This window comes from Podarcis tiliguerta, assembly GCF_965153285.1.
Source record: "Podarcis tiliguerta genome assembly, chromosome: 9".
Lineage (NCBI taxonomy): Eukaryota > Metazoa > Chordata > Lepidosauria > Squamata > Lacertidae > Podarcis > Podarcis tiliguerta.
Window position 1 is genome coordinate 10,742,291 of NC_139542.1, and position 18,701 is coordinate 10,760,991.

An 18,701-nucleotide genomic window follows, 5' to 3' on the forward strand; every position below is an offset into this window, starting at 1 on the left:
ACTGTGCAAACTTCACACTGGACTTCAAGCATCTGACATTGTGTGCCTCCCCATTTTTCCTCCAGACTCTGGGTCCTTGGTTTCCAAATGAGATGCAAAAGTTGCTCTCATCAGAAAAGAGGACTTGGGAATACTGAGCAACAGACCAGTTCTTTTTTTCTTTTGCCCAGGTAAGACACTTCTGATGTTGTTTCTTGTTCAGGAGCGGCTTGACAAGAGGAATACAACATTTGAAGCCGTCTGTGTGTGGTGGCTCTTGATGCACTAACTCCAACCTCAGTCCACTCCTTGTGAAAGTCCCCAATACGTTTGAATGGTCTTTGCCTGACAATCCTCTCCAGGCTGCGGTCATCCTTGCTGCTTGTGCACCTTTTTCTTCCACACTTTTCCCTTCCGCATAACTTTCCATTAATGTGCTTCAATACAGCACTTTGGGAATATCCAACTTCTTCTGCAATTACCTTTTCAGGCTTTACCTCCTTATGGAGGGTCTCAATGACGGCTTTCTGCACAACTGTCAGGTCAGCAGCCTTCCCCATGATTGTGCTTCCTACTGAACCAGACTGAGACCATTTAAAGGCTCAGGAATCCATTGCAGGTGTTATGGATTGAATAGCTACTGCACCTTTTCACAATATTCTAATTTTCTGAGATTGTTAATTTGGGGTTTTCATCAGCTGTACGCCATAATATAACAATTATAACAAAGAAAGGCTTGACATATCTCGCTTTGCATGTCATGAGTCTATCTCATATATTAGTTTCACCTTTTAAGATGAATTACTGAAACAAATGAACTTTTCCAAGATATTCTAATTTTTCAAGTTTCACCTGTATTGGGAGGCCCCCTACTAAGAAAAGCTTAACAACTTTGGGGAGCCCCCCTAAAAAAACCCCTAAATTTGGGGGCATTGGGCGGATCTTTGCACCATGGCGCCGCATATGTTAAAGTCGGCCCTGAGAATGGTCATACAAGAATGAGCCTTTTCTGCAGTGTCTCCCTGCTTGTGGAATGTTCTCCCCCCAGGGAAGCTCACCTGACACCTTCACCTTTAGGCACCAGGCAAAAATATTCTTCTTCAACCAGGCTGATTAATATTCTATGTTCTTTTAAGTGTGGTGTGTGTTTTTTGGTGGGAGAATTATAGGTTTGCTTTGTTTTTATCATGTATTTAGCGTTTTTATTTCACATTTTTATGCTGTGAACCACCCTGAGATTTCTCAATGAAGGGCAGCATACAAGTTTAACAAACAAACAAACAAGCACAGTGGTTCTAGTCTAAGGGATTAATAACTTCATCAGCTATCTTACATTACAGCAATTATCTATAAATGCTGAGAAATATTTATAATGGGAAACAAAGAAAACTAACACTAATAAATTGCTATGCTGATTAATACATAATCATATCTGTTTGACTTTATCTTAACAGAAAATGATTTCTTAGCCAAAAGGCTGAGAATATATTTTATATGCTTACACACTTTTAAAAAAAGTTCATCGGATCATTCCAAGTTTTATTAAAAACACTGAACTTAGTTCAACCAACTACCAAGTCCTAGCTTTGAAGCATTAAGCATGAAGAGACACGGACTACCAGTCCAAAGTGTCAGTGGTCAAAAACCAGTCTAACAGAAATCCCATTTGAATGTACTAGAGAATGTATTTCTTACTCCTCAGTAGTACACTGCAATGACCCACTAACTCTATGGAGGGTGTTTCTAGTTTTGACATTTTTTATTCAATTGTTCTCACTTTCTTTACCAAAAACTTGGTACTTACAAATGGCCTGACACGGAATAGTTTTGCCTGGAAAATTACAAAACCTCAAAAATGCAACAACTACTTTCCCCAGAAGTATTAATTCTAAACAGCACAGATGTTACATTTTCTACAAAGCAAACCCTCTGTTCAGTTCTTTTTGGGAAGCATTTGCAAACTGGTGGTTAGAATAAAGAGCTGGAAACCTGGTGTATTCTATTATGGATAGATACACAACACGGCTTATGAGCTCCCAATCCCTAAGAAAATCGACTAATACATTTACACTGGAAGAAGTTAACAAAATGTAACACCCATGACAGCCTTCAAAGCTCTCTCACATCTTATAAGCATCATTTCTAATTAGCCCTCAAACATATGCCTCTACTAAAGTGCCAAAAGCAGATGTTTTCCTTTTCAGTAGCTTAATATTGCTGCATAATTATGCTATGTTAAATGGGCAGTGATGAGATTTCCATTTTTATACTAAGACTGTGCCATTAAACACACTTTGCATGAGTATCAATTGGGGCGCGCACATGTTATTCCACTAGTAAAGCATAGCTCATACCATTTGTTGGACTGGTGAATGTTTGGCCTTCTTATTTTGCATTACATTATTTGTCAAGGAAGGACACTAACTGCCAAATCCTATTCACAACCAAGCTTAGCTTGTGGGGCTTTATGTTTATCTGAATTACACCCGATCAATCACGTCCTCTGGTGAAGTACTTTGCATGCCACTGAACTTGATCAGACTTAAGAAGGAACTGAAGCTTTGCTTCCAAATGAGGTTACTATTAAACGTGTACTAGCTTTGCTTAAAGGTCTTAACATTGTTCAACACAGAAAAGGCAAACAAAACAATTCTTGGAATATAGCTCTCTCGGAAAAAAACGCTGAGGAAAGGGTGTATTGGGAAATCAAGCCATGCAGTGAGAGATTAAAAATTCAAGCCATTGCAATATATTAAATGTGACCATTATAAACCTTGCCTTTGCTTAATTTTATCCATAGACCATACCCACAATTATCACTGCATAACCAACTGCAGGTAAATAAAATCCAGCATAGTACTTCCAATACTGTATCCTGTTCTCCCATTTTGTTTCAGTATCCAACAAGTATGTCATTAAAATGTGTCATTTGTTTAATCACCATGAAATAATAGTGAAACCACAGGATTGTGACTATCCTGGTAAGTGTAACCTAAAAGTTTGTACCAAGTTTATGAATTCAGACACTCAGGGATCCATAAAAGCCATAAGAATACAAGGCGGTTAACACGACATCTAAGAAAGTTTCTGTGCCAATATGCTATTTGCTAGGGAGATTATATTACTTTTTCCCCACTGTGGCAACAGTGAAGGGAAAATCTATGCATCAGTCTATATGTAAGGTACAGAAGTTTCTGTCTCTGGCCTATGAGTAAGATGTGGATGAATTAATCCAGACAGCTTTGTCACTCATCAGAAAAATACTGTGAACCCTTATTTTTCCTGATGCTGTGACGTCTACATAATACATTCAAACTCTATTTTCTCCCTTATAAGAGAAGCAAAAATGCTATACAAAACTAGACTAAGAAGGTGCAACCCTGAACACCCTGTTCATGCATCCTTGCCTAGCTAGAGCAAGGGTAGCCAATGTAGCACCCTCTAAATACTGTTGGACTACAATTCCCATAATCCCTGACCTTTGGCTATACCAGCTGAGGCTGATGGCAGTTGGGAGTTCAACAACATCTGGATGTCAGAGCGTTGGCTACCCCAGAGCTAGGACAAGCTAATATCGATGAACAAAAGATGATAGTGAAATTGCTTGAAAATAGGAGTTGGAAGGTCAGGAACCAGAGGTTTTTCAAGAAATCCAGCATGTTCAAATAAGGAGCTATTTTGCGTGTTTTTATATATCCATAGTGCATTTCAAACAAAGTTAGCTGAATATGCTAGATGCCAGCCTGCAGCTGGTGTACAGCCTGAATGTGAGTAATGCCTGTTCTGTGAAAAAGGATAGGTTCCTCAGAAGCACCTGTTGCATATGAATATGCTCACTATGCCGGAGACCCACTCACTTGAGATCAGCAAACACTGAATACACAAAGGACACCATTATCATTGTCAGAGTTGATTTTAGCTTGCCTGAAGTTAATGTGCCTAATCAATGTAGAGGATTGCCAAAAGTTTAAATGCTAACACAGGAATTTTAGGCCAAGCTGCCTGCATTATTTTATTTTTTAAAAAATAGTTCCACGTGTCAAGTCTTATTACAGTAAAAAGGTTGACATGCTGTAACTTATTTACATCTGGTGGGCAGGGTAGAAGTGGAGCAAATGGTGAAATCAGATCAAGCAGTATCCATTCTTTCATCAGCTTCACTTCCTATTAGTCAGTAACTAGGCACAATGCTGACTGAAGTGACTAGGCTTGGTAATATGTTTAAATAGGACACAGATTCTTCAATTAAAGTTATTTTTCCAGGTCATTCTGTACATTTAGCAGTGTCTGTTGCATTCATTCTTGTTTGCACAGATTATTTCACCATGGTTATGGAAAACAGCAAACCCACCAAGTTTGTAGTGGAACAAGAGTCAGAGCAACAAGATTAAATTCTGAGCTCACGGCTAGTTTTGAGTGTTTTTCTCTTGGTGTTTTTCCTCACTTTAAAGACAAGGCCAATCCAATGCTTCTTCCAATAATTAGCTCTAGAGAAAATCAGATAAACAGGGGAATTCAGTCCACTTACATGAAAGTTTGTCTACCACATACTAAACCTGATCCTATTCTGACAAACTTTTTACAAAGGTATGCTTAGCAACCATACTATTTACTGAAATCCAAGGGTCTATTCAGAAGCATAAAGATAGCTATGTAATTAAAGGAAGGCGCTCAAACTCACAATTTTGCCATGCTGAAACAAATCTTTCCACTCAACATTGGAAACTTATTAACTTTCGTAACTTTAGTGTTCATTACACCTTGTAGAACACCATAAACAAAAGACAGATCTCTTCCCATTGGAGCTTCATTCTAAATTTCATTTCCAACTTCTTCTGAAATCACTGTGTGCCTTAAAGCTGTTTCCAGTATTTTATGGACAGTCAGAATACACTAGTTAACACTTAAAAGCATATATTGGTTTTGTCATGCTTTTCACATGCTACGTTATGTGTCTGTACCTGTCAAATATGCTAGGTAATTTTACATAATAAGCTATCAGTACAAAACTGTGCATGACAATAGGTTAGTCTAACAGGACATAAATTAATAAAATGTGAAGATAAACCTGTCTTAAAGTACAGACACTAAAATAAAAACTCCTGAGACTACCAAGATCCATTTATAAAAACTGAAGGATTAACCTAGAATTAAAACACAACTACATTGCCAAATATCCTAGATAATGCCTATCAGTGGTGGCTTTCTCATGTGTTACATACCCACATTCAGCATGCCTGACAGCACTAGTCCACACGGGGACTGCAATTTCAGGTCCTTTGCCTGAGCCCTACTAGTCCAAATAGTATATTGGGGAAGAGGGGGATTAGTGCAGTTTTCCACCTCACTCTGATCTTGAAAATATCGTGAAATATGACACCTTGATTGGACAGGATTGCTACTTGTACATGATCCAAAGAAAGGTGGAAAAGAGCAACAGTTCTGAAGCAGTACGGAAGCTGCAAATCAAATATTAACATTTAGAGTGACTACTAGGGTTTTGAAAGTTCTCACGTTAAGAGTGTATGCAGACTGAAAAGGAGTAGCCAGGGTTTTCTGTCCTGTAGAATGAGCCTGGCTTCCCCTCTCCTTTGCACTGCTTTAGACAGACATATGCATCAGCAAACCAAATGTTCATTCAGGGGCCATGCCTTCTACATGTCTACATTTTTAAAGCTCTGTGTGTATGCTTATTCAATTTAATTAATGTGGGGAGTTTTTAAAACATTATTTTCAAGACAGCAGAAACAACTAACCTTGCAAAGGCGGAGAACAAAACACAGAAGTTTCAACACACCAAGTACATACATCAGGACATGCCCCAAGCTATATCCACGTGCATACAGCCCCTCCTTACTCACACCATTTTACAGTGCAATTCTATCCAAGTCTAATCAGAAGTAAGCCCCACTGGGGTTCAGTGGGATTACGCCAGGTAAATGGATGTAGGATTGAGCCCAGACTTGATGCGTAAATTCACAGTGTTCTTGCTGTTAGGGAACAGTCCATATAAACTGCCCAGATTTCCTCTGAACACATGCACTTCTTAAAGAACACAGTTGTCAAATCCCCCTAATTTCCTTATTCCAGACCATCTCACAACACAATATTACATGCTAATAGAAAACATAATGGACACCAGCTATCTATAGCTCACATTTCCACCATTCCTCCAAGGATCTCAGGTTGGTATGCAGGCGGAGGGAGATGTTATGATCCCATTTTACAACAACACTAAAAAGGTAAAGGTACCCCTGCCCGTACGGGCCAGTCGTGTCCGACTCTAAGGTTGTGCGCCCATCTCACTTAAGAGGCCAGGGGCCAGCGCTGTCCGGAGACACTTCCGGGTCACATGGCCAGCGTGACGAAGCTGCTCTGGCGAGCCAGCACCAGCGCAGCACACGGAAACGCCTTTTACCTTCCCGCTATAAAGCAGTACCTATTTATCTACTTGCACTTAGGGGTGCTTTCGAACTGCTAGGTGGGCAGGAGCTGGGACCGAAAGACGGGAGCTCACCCCGCCGTGGGGATTCGAACCGCCGACCATACGATCGGCAAGTCCTAGGCACTGAGGTTTTACCCACAGCGCCACCCGCGTCCCAGTACAACAACACTAAGGGAAGTGCAACTGGCAGGAAGCTTTATGGTTATGAAGTGAGTCAATCCCAGCTCTCCTTGGTCCAGTTCCAACACCCTAACAATTAACCCTACACTGGATCAGGTTGTGTTTCAATCTAGAACACATACAACATATTTATTTGGGCCCCTTCACATATTAAGGGTTTTTAAGTGGTCACCCAAAGATGAAAATTATGTGACAGACAAGAATTGAAAATACACATATCAGAAAGCTGCATCCAGCCTATAATTCTGTTGAGCATAATTTATTGCCATGTTACATGGAAAAGTGTCCTAGCAGTCCCACTCCAATATAAAATCACATCGCAATCCCCACTCACAATCTAATAGTTATCCTCAGAATATCACCGACATATTTAGAACTGATGAGCTGGAAGGGACCAAGAGAGTCATCTAGTCCAGCCCCCTGCAATGCAGGAATCTTTTGCCAGATGTGGGGCAAGAACCCACAACCCTGAGATTAAGAGTCTCATGCTGTACTGACTGAGCCACATATTTATTTCGAAGCGCTTCTATCCCTCCTCTCCAGCCAGAGAAGGCTTACAACAGTGAAGTCACCCAAGGACAAACATGAGCTAAACCCTTACATTCATAAGTTTATAGTATTGGAAGCAGGCAGTTTCCAAGTCAGGGTTTGTTTGGTGTGTGTGTGCTCAGTGCCCTGCAATTTCAGGCGCAGTTAATCGTTTCAGGAGTGCCTGTGAGCGAGAAGAGATTAAGAACCAAACTGCCACGTTAAAATGCAGCAAGCGGTTACAACACATGGAATCGTAGGAGTTGTGGAAGGGGCCCTGAGGATCATCTAGTCCAACCCCCTGCAATGCAGGAATATATTGTTTTAACACTCGATTGGGAGCTGCCCAGAGTGGCTGGGGAAACTCAGCCAGATGGGCTGTGTATAAATTATTATTATTATTATTATTATTATTAATGCAGCCCTCTCGCAGGAACCTGCGACCTTGGTGTTAACAACACTGCGTTCTAACCAAACTGAGCTATCCAGGGAAGCATACGTGTACACACACACACACGCACTTAAAAGCACAACTGCCTGGGTCGGCCACGCTGGCCACCCCCCCCCCCGCCTCGAAGCACGACGCTCCCGTCACTCTTCGTGCAACCGCCACGGACACAACCCGGCAGCCTTTCGCCACCATGCCGTGACCACAACCCGGCAGCAGCCCTATGAACACACGCAAACACAAACACGCAGCCCACTCGGGAGCTAAGTCCCGTGGATTCCTGCGCCACTGACTCCGGCCAGGGTCCGACCCGCGCGCCGCCCGTTCACACGCTCCTCCGTCTCCCCGCTTCCACTTCCACACGTACGCGCCCCGACCGTCTCCGCCACACGGCCAGACACAACCACCACCACCACCCCAACCCCCGCGTGTCAGGAGGGGCAGGCTCTCCGTCCCCGGGGGGTGGTCGCCTGAGGGGGCGACGGGGCCTCTCTCCCGGCTCCTCACCTCCACCGGGCCGAGGCCGCGGGGAAGAAGCGGCCATTTCCACCACAGGCCGCCTCGGAAACAAACAAGGCCTCGCTCTCGGTCGCCGCCGCCTCAGTTCCCTCCACCCGTCAGCCACCCGAGCCGGGCGGTGGGTCTGTCTGTGGGCGGGACGCGCGCGGCCTTGTCTCCCCCCTCGGGAGGCTCACCTGCATCCAGCAGCCTGGGCGTCTGTCGAGGGGGCTGAGGCGGCTGCTCAGGCGGCGGGGCTGAGGGCAGCAAAGACATGCAGGAGGCGGCGGCCGGGCCGGGCCGAGCCGAGCGCGGAGGAGTCGCGGGCCTGGCGCTGAGGCGGACGAGGAGGGGGGAAAGAGAGAGGCGCGCCCGGGTGTCTCTCCTAGAGGAATACAGACGTGCGCGCGTGTCTGTGGGGGGTAAGAGGGAAAGCGCGGGCAGGCGGCGCCTCCGCCGCTGCTGACAGGACGGTATGGACTGCGTGTGGGGAAGCGGGCAGTCCCGGGCCGCCTCTTCTTTCCACCCTCCCCCCTTCAATAAGAGGGATTAATAACGGAGGAGGGGCCTGGATGACACGGCGAGGAGGGACGGACTCAGCCGCCGCCGCCGCCGCTTCTTCTTCCCGCCTCTTTCTTCTTCGGCTAAGGCGTCCCGACGAGCTCCCCTCGCGCGCGCGCACCCGCGACCCAGATTCGAGGCTTTTCGCCCGCGACACGCGCGTTACCCCGGCGCAAGGGCGCTTCCACACGCGCGGGGTTTGTTTGCGGGCGTGTGGCTGCCCAGTGCGGAAGACCATGCCAGGACGCAGCCCTGTATTTCCCTCCTCGCCTTTTCCGGGAGTTTCATTTGTTTTCACTTGTTGGATTTCTATACCGCCCTCCCTCCAAGGAGCGCAAGGTGGTTTTACAATATAAGAACACAAAAATATTGTTATGAGAGCTGAATGCCTTGGCCCCCTTCTAGTTCAATTCGGATTTATCCTTGCCCGAAGTTCCATTTACTGTATTTCTTTTGTTAGATTTCTAAACGGCCCTCTCCGTGGAGCACAAGGTGGTTTACAATATAAGAACACATAAATACTGCTATGTGGGGGTTTTGGGGGGGGGGCGGGCAGGGTGTTAGGCTGTATGCCTTGGCGTCCTTCTAATTTTTTGGACTAGCCAAGATAGCTTCCTGCTGAGATGATGGGGCTGCCAAGGAATCAAAGGAAAGGGTTCTGAGTTTGGAGTGATGTGAGCCAGAAGCAAAGCAGCAAGCTGGGAACTGAGAAAGTCAAGAGTGATGTTTGATTTCTGTTTGAATCCAAGGCCGCGGCTATGGGGGAAGCAAGGTTTCCCCCCCAGTTTCACTCACACTGCATGACTTTCTAATCTCCACAATTACTAGGAACAGTTGTTGCCACCCCATTCAATCTGCCGCCCTGAGCATCTGCTCCTTTAGCTCATAAAAATATCTCTGCTGCACATATAGTTTTCCAATGGTGGCAGCTCACACATTTAGCTGCAGGTCAGCGAGCGAGGTAAGCAATGTATATGTTATGTGATCTGGCCTTAAGGCATAAGTATCAGGTTTCCTTAAAGGCAATGCCTTTGTGAACTGGAAGCCCAAATTATGTTCAGAGACTGGTTACGAACAATTCAGTCAAAGGTAATATATCTTCTTTAAAACACCCCCCCCCCCAACAAATTCTCACAGCCTGACAACCCTTAAATCACTGATTTGACTAATACCTATGGTATGTTACAGTTTTGCATACACATTTAATTGTTCACTATTTTGCAACAGAAGAAGAACTACAGTATTTTATTTTCTATACTTGCGTTAGAAATGGATGTGTTCACAGCATAGTGGACCACACAAACACATTAGTGCTTTGGAAGGACCATTCTGACATTAGCATAATTCAGTGGTGTTAATCTGGAGAACCAATCAACACTGGTCCAAATCTTGGCCAGTGCACCAATGTTCATTGGATTCCAGTCAAATTCACTTTTGCTTAGTAGCAACCCAGAGGAACAAGGAGCACAGCTTACACTCATACGTTTGCAAATAACCCACACACACCCTGGCTCCTGAATGTAACATAAATTCATTACTCCATTTATGGATATACAAAGCTTAATGGAAATGAAAAATGGAAATGACATGAAATCCTTAGCGCAGGCAAAGCAAGGCAGGTCAGAGCAGGGAAGGAAATCACAGAATTGCAGAGTTGAAAGGAACCATGAGGGTCATGAAGCCAATGCAATGCAGGAATTTATTGCCCAAACTCTGAGACTGAGAGTCTCATATTCTACCAAAGGACATCCCCAAGCAGTGGGCTCATCCACACTTACCTTTTGGCTTGTGGTTTCCAGGTACAAGTCCACTCTAAAGCTGTGTGTCAGAGAGCTCTCCCTTTCACTCTGGAGCCTTCCCCTCAATGCCTAGCACCTCCAAAAAAAAGAAAGAAGAAAAAAAAGGAGGCGGGACCTTTCTATCAAAACTTTCCGTCAATTTTACTGTTCATAAAGCATGGACTGAATTATCACCATCCATCTGGGAGGTGGAGAAATGAGCAACTGGGAACTCTGCTGTATCAAGGACCTTTAACGCATTTCCGGGATTAGTTTACCAAAACATGTTAAGCTGTCTCCCTGTTGTTTAGGCGACAAGGCTCCTTTCCCGTCACTAATGAGAATGCCAAGGTCTCTGGAAGCCTTTATTGAAAGCAGTAGTTGTGATAATACAAACCTTTGAAACGCAGACCAGAAGGTTATTGAAATCTAGGGGGGTGTTTTTTTACATCCCTCTTCTGTCTCTCATACTGTGCGCCCACTAAAAGCACAATTACTTGATGAAATTAATCTGCAGTAATCCCTGGCCATCTTTGAAATGCTCAGTTTCTCCAACCTTCCTTAATCTCATCTTCAAACCATGGTGGAATTATTGGGGGCTCGGGATCTCTCTGGTTACAGATCTTGTGGAGAAGGCGAAATAAAGTTTTTCGGGACAATGGATTATAAAAGTGTGTGATTCAGTGGCGTAGCGTGGGTTGTCAGCACCCGGGGCAAGGCAAGTAATTTGCGCCCCCTAACCCGTGGATTTGCGCCCCCTAACCCGTGGATTTGTGCCCCCTAACCCTAACCCCCAGATGTTGCGCCCGGTGCGGCCGGCCCCCCCTGCACCCCCCACGCTACACCACTGGTGTGATTTACTTTTTCTGTGAATATCATATAAAGAAGGGCTTCAAGGCTTTTCCCCTCGGTGTCCTCATGCAGACAGATAATTAACAGTGGAATCCAAGATGATCTGTTTGGGAATATCCCTCCTTTTGTAGGTTTCCCATTCACTTGCTCTGTCCGAACCCCATAACTGTTCCTACCATCGAGTCCAATGACACAGTAGCCATTCTGAAGAGAAAGTGCAAATTTTCATTTTTTTAACGGCAGAAGATTCAAGGTCAGCCTCTAATCCTACTTTTTGTTCCTATGGGCCTCCGCTTCCCAGTAATGTTTTTCTCTGGAAAAACATTATGTTGCCATGACCCTTCTGTTACAGACTTAACGGGAAATTATGCATGCATGCATGCGAACGAAGGCTTTTTTATTTTTGCAAACATTCCTGTCATAATACTAAAGCACAGTTAAGTTATGTTTTGTTTTGGCCACAGTGAACAACATGTACCAATCTGTAGCCCCTAGATCTTCAGCATTTTGGCTTTCATTACATTGCTGTCATAAGTAAACATCTTCAGAATTTAGAATAATGTTTCCAGTATTAAACTACTAATGGGGCGCAGAATTACTAAACCCTTCTGATGAGTCTGTGGTGTGTGTGTGTGTGTGTGTGTGTGTGTATATATATATATATATATATATTGTTTGTATGCCCTCTCACATACAGAGTTACATCCTCTCCTTTACAGAGTCTACATCCTCAGATAATTATCACTGATTATCTCCATTCCATCAGATTTCTGTTTTCATCTCCCAAGATTTATTATTTCTGTATATAACCAGGCATACCTCCTCTGTCACGATTCAGAGGCTTCTAGGATGAGCAAATAAGAACCCCTATTTATTTACAAAAACCCTATTGGTTATTTTATTGTGCGGTTTAAGAATCTTTCACAGGTTCTTCCTGATGTTTGGTCGGAATCTCCTTTCTCGTAACTTAAAGCCATTGGTTTGAGTCCTACCCTCCAGAGCAGGAGAAAGCAAGCTTGCTTCATCTTCCATATGGTAGCCCTTGAGATATTTGAAAATAGTTATCCTGTCTCCTCTCAGTCTCCTCTTTTCCAGGCTAAACATGCCCAGCTCCCTCAACCATTCCTCATAAGGCTTGGTTCCCAGACCCTTGATCATCTTGGTTGCCCTCCTCCGCATACGTTCTAGGTTGTCAATATCGTTCTTAAATTGTGGCACCTAGAACTGGACACAGTACTCCATGTGTGGTCTGACCAAAGCAGAATAGAGTGGCACTATTACTTCCCTTGATCTGGACACTATGCTTTTGTTGATGCATACCCATTGACAATTTTCTTGGTGTGTGTAGGGTGGGACGCGGGTGGTGCTGTGGATAAAAGCCTCAGCGCCTAGGGCTTGCCGATCGAAAGGTCGGCAGTTCGAATCCCCGCGGCGGGGTGCACTCCCGTCGTTCGGTCCCAGCGCCTGCCAACCTAGCAGTTCGAAAGCACTCCCGGGTGCAAGTAGATAAATAGGAACAGCTTACTAGCGGGAAGGTAAACGGCATTTCCGTGTGCGGCTCTGGCTCGCCAGAGCAGTGATGTCACGCTGGCCACGTGACCCGGAAGTGTCTCCGGACAGCGCTGGCCCCCGGCCTCTTGAGTGAGATGGGTGCACAACCCTAGAGTCTGTTAAGACTGGCCCGTACGGGCAGGGGTACCTTTACCTTTACCTTACCCATTGACAATTTTCTTGGTGTGTGTAGGGTGTGTGTGTGTGCGTGGAACTTTCCCTTTACGTATTAAATCTACATCCCGACTTTCCTCCCAAAGGAGCCCTGGGCCGGCAAAACAGCAAGTGATAAACAACAAAAACCTATTTAAAACATATTATTTTCTGACTGAGGCGAAAGTGTCCTTGATTGTTGAAAATGCCGTGAGTGTATAGGAGAAAGAAATGCCGGTTAACTCTAATGAAGGGTGAAAAACATTTGTATAATTTAAATAAAAGGTGGGGATTTCAGTGAGCACTTTTGGGGGGTTTGATCAGTCAACCAGCTGCGAATCCACTGAACAGTAACATCGTCTAACCAGCATTTTACTAGCTTCTCCACAAGTCCTCTTAGATCTTATCTGGAGCAGCAACAGATGAAGTTATTCAGGCCAAACTACAATCTGACGAGTTGCCTTTTGGTATCAGTTGGAACACTTCAAGTAATTATAACCTACAAGGTATGAGCAGCTGTTATTAAGATGATGTTTTGGGAATGATGGAAGAAGGAAGTGACTCATGCAGGGCTGTGGTTTTGCTTTGCTTTTTCCCTCGGTGTCATCATGCAGACTGATAATTAACGGTGGAATCCAGATGAAACTTGAGTGGATCTATACAACCAACTCTCCTCGCCCCCACCAACACTTGATACAGATCCGCCTTCTTCCAAGTAAGCGACTTTGGATCTGCTCTTACAGTCATCACTCTGATTTTGTGTGTGATTCTACCCTGACCTTTCTTGCTCATGGCCTCTAATTTCCATATCACACATTTATATCTCTGGTTATAGCTCTTTGTCTGCCTTCATCACCACGCCAAGCATTAAAGTACGCACCTGAAGAGTGCGAAAGAGGGCAAGGAAAAAGAGATGCAGTATATCAGGCCCCTTTTTCGGGGCCGCAATCTCACGCAGTGCCCCAGAACGTGTTTTGGGGAAGCTGCCATGAAGAAACTGTGTATTTCAGGGGCCATGATCTCCCCCGGATCACGTGACTCATGCAGGAGCAGTGCCCTGGTGTGTTGGAGGGTATGCTTTTTTTTTTTTTTTAAAAAAAAGGTAAAGGGCCCCTGGATAGTTAAGTCCAGTCAAAGGTGACTATGGGGTTGCGGTGCTCATCTCGCTTTCAGGTCGAGGGAGCTGGCGTTTGCCCACAGACAGGTTTCCGGGTCATGTGGCCTGCATGATTAAACCACTTCGGGCGCAACGGGACACCGTGACGGAAACCAGAACGCACGGAAATGCCGTTTACTATCCCGCCACAACGGTACCTATTTATCTACTTGCACTGGTGTGCTTTTGAACTGCTAGGTTGGCAGGAGCTGGGATAAAGCAATCAGAGCTCATCCCGTTGTGGGGATTTGAACCGCTGACCTTCTGATCGGCAAGCCCAAGAGGCACAGTGGTTTAGACCACAGCGCTACTTGCGTTCCTTTGAGGGTATGCTATGGAGGGCACGGCAAAACAAAATGGCTTCCATGGGGAGTGTGGCGTAACACAAAATTAGAGACAGCCACCCCTGAAAACATAATAGTTACTATGGGAAGTCAGCTATGTGCTGCTTGTTCTGATGGTGGAGATTATTGATTTTACACACACATATAAACTCTTTTGCTGTCTAATAGCAACAGGGAACATTCCTTAGCTCCAGGAAAATATACAAAGTGGCCACACAACACTCATGCTCATTTCACAGAATTCACTCATAAGATACCTGCACATTTTGCCCTATAACTTTCTTCGTAGGAGGGCTAAAGACTTACTTTATATTTTTATCTGAAAGCTCAGAGTCTGGGGGTACCAGTGCAAGACTTCATGGGTGCCACATCTCCCATGGGTGCCAGGTTCACAACCCTGGACTAGATATGCCTTCACACACAAATGGCCTGCTCCAGATCAGATAACCGTCCCCTCTCCATGGTTGCCCCGTTTTGTTCCCACATGCAATTATTGTAGTATTAAGAAAACACAAGTAGTTAAATCTGGAGTACATGATCCCATTTAAACTTACTTGACCCGAGACCAAAGCTGAGCTAATTAAAAAAGGAAACAGAATAATGAATGCTTAAAGCAAGTCCCTAGTGTTTTACTCAGCAGGTGAACTAAAAGCTTTGATTTAGCCCAACCGTGCGGGCTCTGTTCCTGTAATAAGAGCACAGGCAGATTATAAAACCGCAGTCTTGGGATGGAACGCCCTGAATCCTTGCCAGCCTCTGAGACTCCGAAGGAGTAATGCGGAGGTTGAACTAAACTCAAAAGGTCAAGAATCCCTTGTGAAATCGCAAGCCTGATGATTCACCTCCTTTTCATTTCAGGAGGAGTGACCTGGCACTGTTGTTTCCCTCTTGCAGAGTTACAAAACTCAGCAATCCTAAACAAGCTATAGCGCCCAGAATTCTTTGAGGGGGGAAATGTGCTTTGAATGTGCTTTAAAGCCAAAGTGTACACAGGGCTGCTTCCAGACAGGTGGCTCCAGAGAAGCGGACACGGAGCAATGGATCCAAACTACAAGAAAGAAGATTCCACCTAAACATTAAGAAGAACTTCCTGACAGTAAGAGCTGTTCGACAGTGGAATTTGCTGCCAAGGAGTGTGGTGGAGTCTCCTTCTTTGGAGGTCTTTAAGCAGAGGCTTGACAACCATATGTCAGGAGTGCTCTGATGGTGTTTCCTGCTTGGCAGGGGGTTGGACTTGATGGCCCTTGTGGTCTATTCCAACTCTATGATTCTATGATTCTATGAAATAACAAACATTTCTCTTCTGTCAGGGCCAGCACCAAGGAACAGTGTAGCTGGGCCTCTGCTGTGGGTCTACTTTCCAGCGGAGGGGAGCATTGGCATGAGTTGGTTGTATCTGCCGCAATGCGGAGGTAGGCTCATCGAAGTGAGGGACCATGGAGGGTGTCTTGCCTAAGAGCTCTCCAAAACCTGGAGCTGAAACTGTCTTCCACTGTAAGATACAAGTGGAATTGCAATTGACCTCCCACACTATCGGGGCTAATGTTGCCCCTCGAGTGTCGCTGTGGGACCAACAAGGTTTGGACTGTTCATTTGAACATTTCTGACAACATGGGGGATGAACTGAAAAGATTCCTGTACAAAAAGCTCTCAACAGCATGACGGACTCCATGCTATTGTAGTGTCAGAGATGGTGTACCTGTTATCAAAACTTCTGGAGTCCCTGAGGATCCCTAAATGTTGGACCGCTTCAAGTTTGCTGTTCTTAATAGTTTTTATTTTTAACATTCTTAACTGCCTTGAAGGACCTTTTGTGCAACAGGCAGAAAAATGTTTTAGTATTTCCCCCTTTGGATTAAAATTAGAATAAAGAGATGAATTTTTAAAAGGTTAGTCTATTGGTGTTTAATTGTGTGGTTTTTTAAGGATTGCTTTTTCCCTTATGTTTGTAGCTGTTTCTATTTTAGTTGTAAGCTGCCTTGAGTTGTAAGCTGCCTGTGATAGAAAAAGGTGGGATATAAATAAGCACCACCACCACCACCATCATGTTCTTTCTGTAACAGCAGTTGCAGCATATTTGTTGCGGGTGGGGAAGTGGTGGTCTGATTCACCAGAAACCAGAATCGTAGATGAAATATACTCAGAGTCGCAAAGTGATTTCATGCTCTTTATTCAGCTCATAGTGGTGGTGAGGAGGAATGAATGAAAGTCCCCTCAGAGTATCTGCTTTATATACATTATTTACACAATGGGCTGCACATGATTGGCTAATTCCGGAATTCTACTGTAAGCCAATCAGGTTGGGGATTCACTTCTATCTGGAGCATGATTGGGTGGTTCCTGCCAACCAATCATACTGCTGCATTGTTCTAGGACCAATCAGACTGCTGCATTCTGAATCCTATTGTTCTAGGACCAATCAGACTGCTGCCTTTTGGATCCTATTGTTCTAGGGCCAATCAGACTGCTGCAGTTTGGATTCTATTCACTCAGTACATAACAGTAGAGTTGGAAGGGACCACGAGGGTCATCTAGTCCAACCCCTTGCAATGCCCCCAGTGTGAGACTTGAATCCACAACCCTGAGATTAAGAGTCTTGTGCTCTACCAACTGAGTTATCCCAATAACTCCCAAGCCATGATAAATACATGATAGTTGGATCTACCCAGCTACACACCTCTCTAAGTACTTACTCATTTAAGTGTGATTGCCCATTATTACTCATGAAATGTCAAAAACCAAAACACTTGTTGTGGACTGGAAGCATAGATCAAAAGTGTTTAACTGGGTGAAACCGCATCTCTAACATGATGGCCACCAAATATATATATATAAAAAAAATGTCCAGTAGCACCTAAGAAACCAACTAGGTTTGATCTTGGTATAAGCTTTCATGCACACTTCTTCAGATAACATGCACATGAAAGCTTATACCAAGAACAAACTTAGTCGGTCTCTAAGGTGCTACTGGACAATTTTTTAAAAATATATATTTCACCTGTGTCAGACCAACCTGAATCTAGAATAATGGCCACTGGTAAGACTGCTTTTAGTATTGCAGCATTACACATATCACTTTGGTTTAAGCAATAGTTTGCTAATTATTTTTTAATGGACCATAAGCGTAGATTGGAAGCGTTTAATTAGGGAAAAGAACATGTTGCACTGTTGCTGTTTTTTCTTAATTAGCATTAAAGAGTTATAGTGCTATAACATTCTTTCATTTCAGCAATATTTCACTAATATTTAAATACCGGTTAAAAAAAATTATTATAGCCAGGAAAGCATTTTAGCACTAATTGAAAAAATTTAATTGAAAAAATTGTTGAGATGAGATTGTAAAATAGTTTCCACCACTGAAAAGATGTGAACGTCTACATCAGGAACAAGGTGAAGGGGAAAGAAAGATGGACATCGTGATCTGCTGCACCAGGGAATCCTGCCACCTGAGGCAACCTCTTCACCGTGCCCCATAGGTGGGCCGGACCTGTTAACGGAGCATCCATTCTCATGGTATTTCCGAGGAATCATTAAACTGTAGAGTTGGAAGGGACCTTGAGGGTCATCTAGTTCAGCCTCCTGCAATGCAGGAATCTTTTGCCCTATGTGGTGCTCGAACCTACATTTAAGAGCTACACGCTTTACCGACAATGTTGCATTGCTGCTCTCCCTACCTCCTCACCTTGTCAATTTCCTTCTCCAGAAAAGTCAAGGCCAGCTTTAATGGTGCTTCTTCTTCTTTGGCGATCACCTGTAGCTGAGTAAGATTGCCTTCCATAAACATGGTTTTAACAATGAGTTTGTAAGTGACTGTGGAGGCCAATTCTGGATCCACACGTCCTTCCATGGTGGGGACATTGGTTTCCGGACAGGAGTTGATCGCGGTGTGGATATGCCAAGTGTGCCTTCCTCTTAGCACGTTGCTCCCTTTCGTCCTGAGTTTGAGCATCTTCAAAGTCCATGACACTGGCTTGCAGGCCAGTGTATCCCAGTTGTCGGTGTTTATACTACATTTTTTTTAGATTTGCCTTGAGAGAGTCTTTAAACCTCTGTTATTGACCACCAGCATTACGCTTTCCATTTTTAAGTTTGGAATAGAGTAGTTACATTGGAAGACGATAATTAGGCATCCGCACAACATGACCAGTCCAACGAAGTTGATGTTGAAGAATCATTGCTTCAACACTGGTGATCTTTGCTTCTTCCAGTACACTGGAATTAGTCCACC

At 44.3% G+C, this 18,701-nt stretch overlaps 1 protein-coding gene and 1 long non-coding RNA gene across 7 annotated transcripts in view; one reads left to right on the forward strand and one right to left on the reverse strand.

Moving 5' to 3' along the window:
- CNOT6L (CCR4-NOT transcription complex subunit 6 like) overlaps positions 1-10,751 on the reverse strand; it is a 37,826-nt gene extending 27,075 nt beyond the window's left edge. The window contains exons 1-2 of one of the 6 annotated variants that reach the window (XM_083398441.1): positions 10,418-10,483; positions 4,384-4,466 (exon numbers count right to left, since the gene is read on the reverse strand). Coding sequence is in view for 1 of the 6 variants with exons in the window: in XM_083398436.1 (XP_083254562.1) it covers positions 4,424-4,466; positions 8,276-8,354 (122 nt within the window). In the remaining 5 variants the exon portion in view is untranslated. Of the gene's footprint in view, positions 1-4,383; positions 4,467-8,087; positions 8,707-10,417 lie in introns of those variants that run through there. The other 5 variants (XM_083398436.1, XM_083398440.1, XM_083398438.1 and 2 more) reach the window with 5 other exon arrangements.
- Positions 10,752-11,944: 1,193 nt separating this feature from the next.
- On the forward strand, positions 11,945-16,303 carry LOC310657783. Its single transcript, XR_014501932.1, has 4 exons — positions 11,945-12,613; positions 13,014-13,688; positions 14,147-14,283; positions 15,784-16,303. It is a non-coding gene; the product is annotated as an uncharacterized lncRNA (long non-coding RNA).
- Positions 16,304-18,701: the final 2,398 nt, after the last annotated feature.